Source organism: Chanos chanos, chromosome 8 (genome assembly GCF_902362185.1).
Source record: "Chanos chanos chromosome 8, fChaCha1.1, whole genome shotgun sequence".
NCBI classification, from domain to species: domain Eukaryota; kingdom Metazoa; phylum Chordata; class Actinopteri; order Gonorynchiformes; family Chanidae; genus Chanos; species Chanos chanos.
Window position 1 is genome coordinate 48,102,054 of NC_044502.1, and position 1,549 is coordinate 48,103,602.

At 46.4% G+C, this 1,549-nt stretch overlaps 1 protein-coding gene across 1 annotated transcript; it reads left to right on the forward strand.

The window, feature by feature from the left end:
- hoxa2b (homeobox A2b) lies at positions 1-1,549 on the forward strand. The gene is made up of 2 exons (XM_030781779.1): positions 1-361; positions 813-1,549. Exons 1-2 carry the CDS (start codon positions 1-3, stop codon positions 1,547-1,549), a joined length of 1,098 nt encoding a protein of 365 aa, XP_030637639.1.

A 1,549-nucleotide genomic window follows, 5' to 3' on the forward strand; every position in this document is an offset into this window, starting at 1 on the left:
ATGAATTACGAATTCGAGCGAGAGACAGGCTTTATCAATAGTCAGCCGTCGCTCGCGGAGTGCCTGACATCTTTTACCCCTGTCGTTGATGCATTTCAAAGTTCATCAATCAAGAACTCGACGCTTTCACACTCGACACTGATTCCTCCTCCTTTTGAGCAGACCATACCAAGCCTGAGTCCTGGCAGCCACCCTCGCCATAGCCGGCCAAAGCAGAACCCGAACGGCTCCTGCCCTCTGCCTGCCGCATCCCTGCCTCCGGAGTACCCTTGGATGAAGGAGAAAAAAGCCCCCAAGAAAAACCAGACAGCATCGACAGCGACAGCCACCGACCCCGGGTCACTATACTTCTCTCCACAAGGTAACGGAGATATTATAAATTAAGATTTAGAGTGTTTTAATTTCATTTTTAGTCAAACTAATCTAAAAATATTCCAATTTTGCATAAGTGGCTTGAGGGAAATCTAATGCCTCGAGAATAATCTGTTATTCTCTAAGGCTCATATGTGTAGTCAGTAGCTGCTTGTTGGATTTTTAATACATTAAACACAGCGACGGGATATAAAGTTTTTTATTATGACCTCCCAACTTTATTGGCAACTTGTAGTGCTGCGCATAAATTTTAATATTTGACAGTAATGAAGAGTGATAGATTGCTCTTGCTCAACGCCGTCAACTGGCGTGTACATTAATCTTCAAGTCCGACTGTTCCTCTATCCCATCAGAGTCCGTGAAACAAATCTTTAATCCAGGATGTGAACATTACTAATGGCCTATCAATAATGGATTCTGCTGTTATCCCCCGTCCCTAGGTTCGCCCGAGATCTCGGATGGAACCGGGTCCACACGCAGGCTGAGGACCGCGTACACTAACACCCAGCTGCTTGAACTAGAGAAAGAATTTCATTTCAACAAGTACCTCTGCCGACCGCGCCGAGTGGAAATCGCCGCGCTGCTGGATTTGACTGAGAGGCAAGTAAAAGTATGGTTTCAGAATCGGAGAATGAAGCACAAACGCCAGACGCAGTGCAAAGAAAACCACGACGGCGAGGGGAAATTCTTAAGCCTGGAGTTTGAGGAGGCTGCTAGTGGACAAGGCGACGGCAAATCATTTTTCGAGCAGGCGGCAAACAATGTGTCCGGAGCTCTTTTAGAGAGAGAGAGTTACCCGTTTCAACAGAATACTTTATCTTCGCAACAATCACAAAATGGGCACAATGGAGAATGCCAGAGCTCCACTGTTTCGCCTTTAAACAGCAATGACAAAAATCTAAAACATTTCCCTAGCCCGACACCCACTGTTCCTCACTGCAATTCAACAATGGCTCTGGAGTGCGCATCTGCCCGGGACAATGGCGGTCCCACGGCTCTGGACGTTCCTTTGCAGGATTTTCAGGTTTTCTCGACAGAATCCTGTCTTCATCTTTCAGATGCTGTATCCCCGAGTTTGCCAGAGTCGGTCGATAGCCCTATGGGTTTATCATCAGAAAGTTTTGATTTCTTCTCTGAAACACTCACAACAATTGACCTGGAACACTTAAGCTACTGA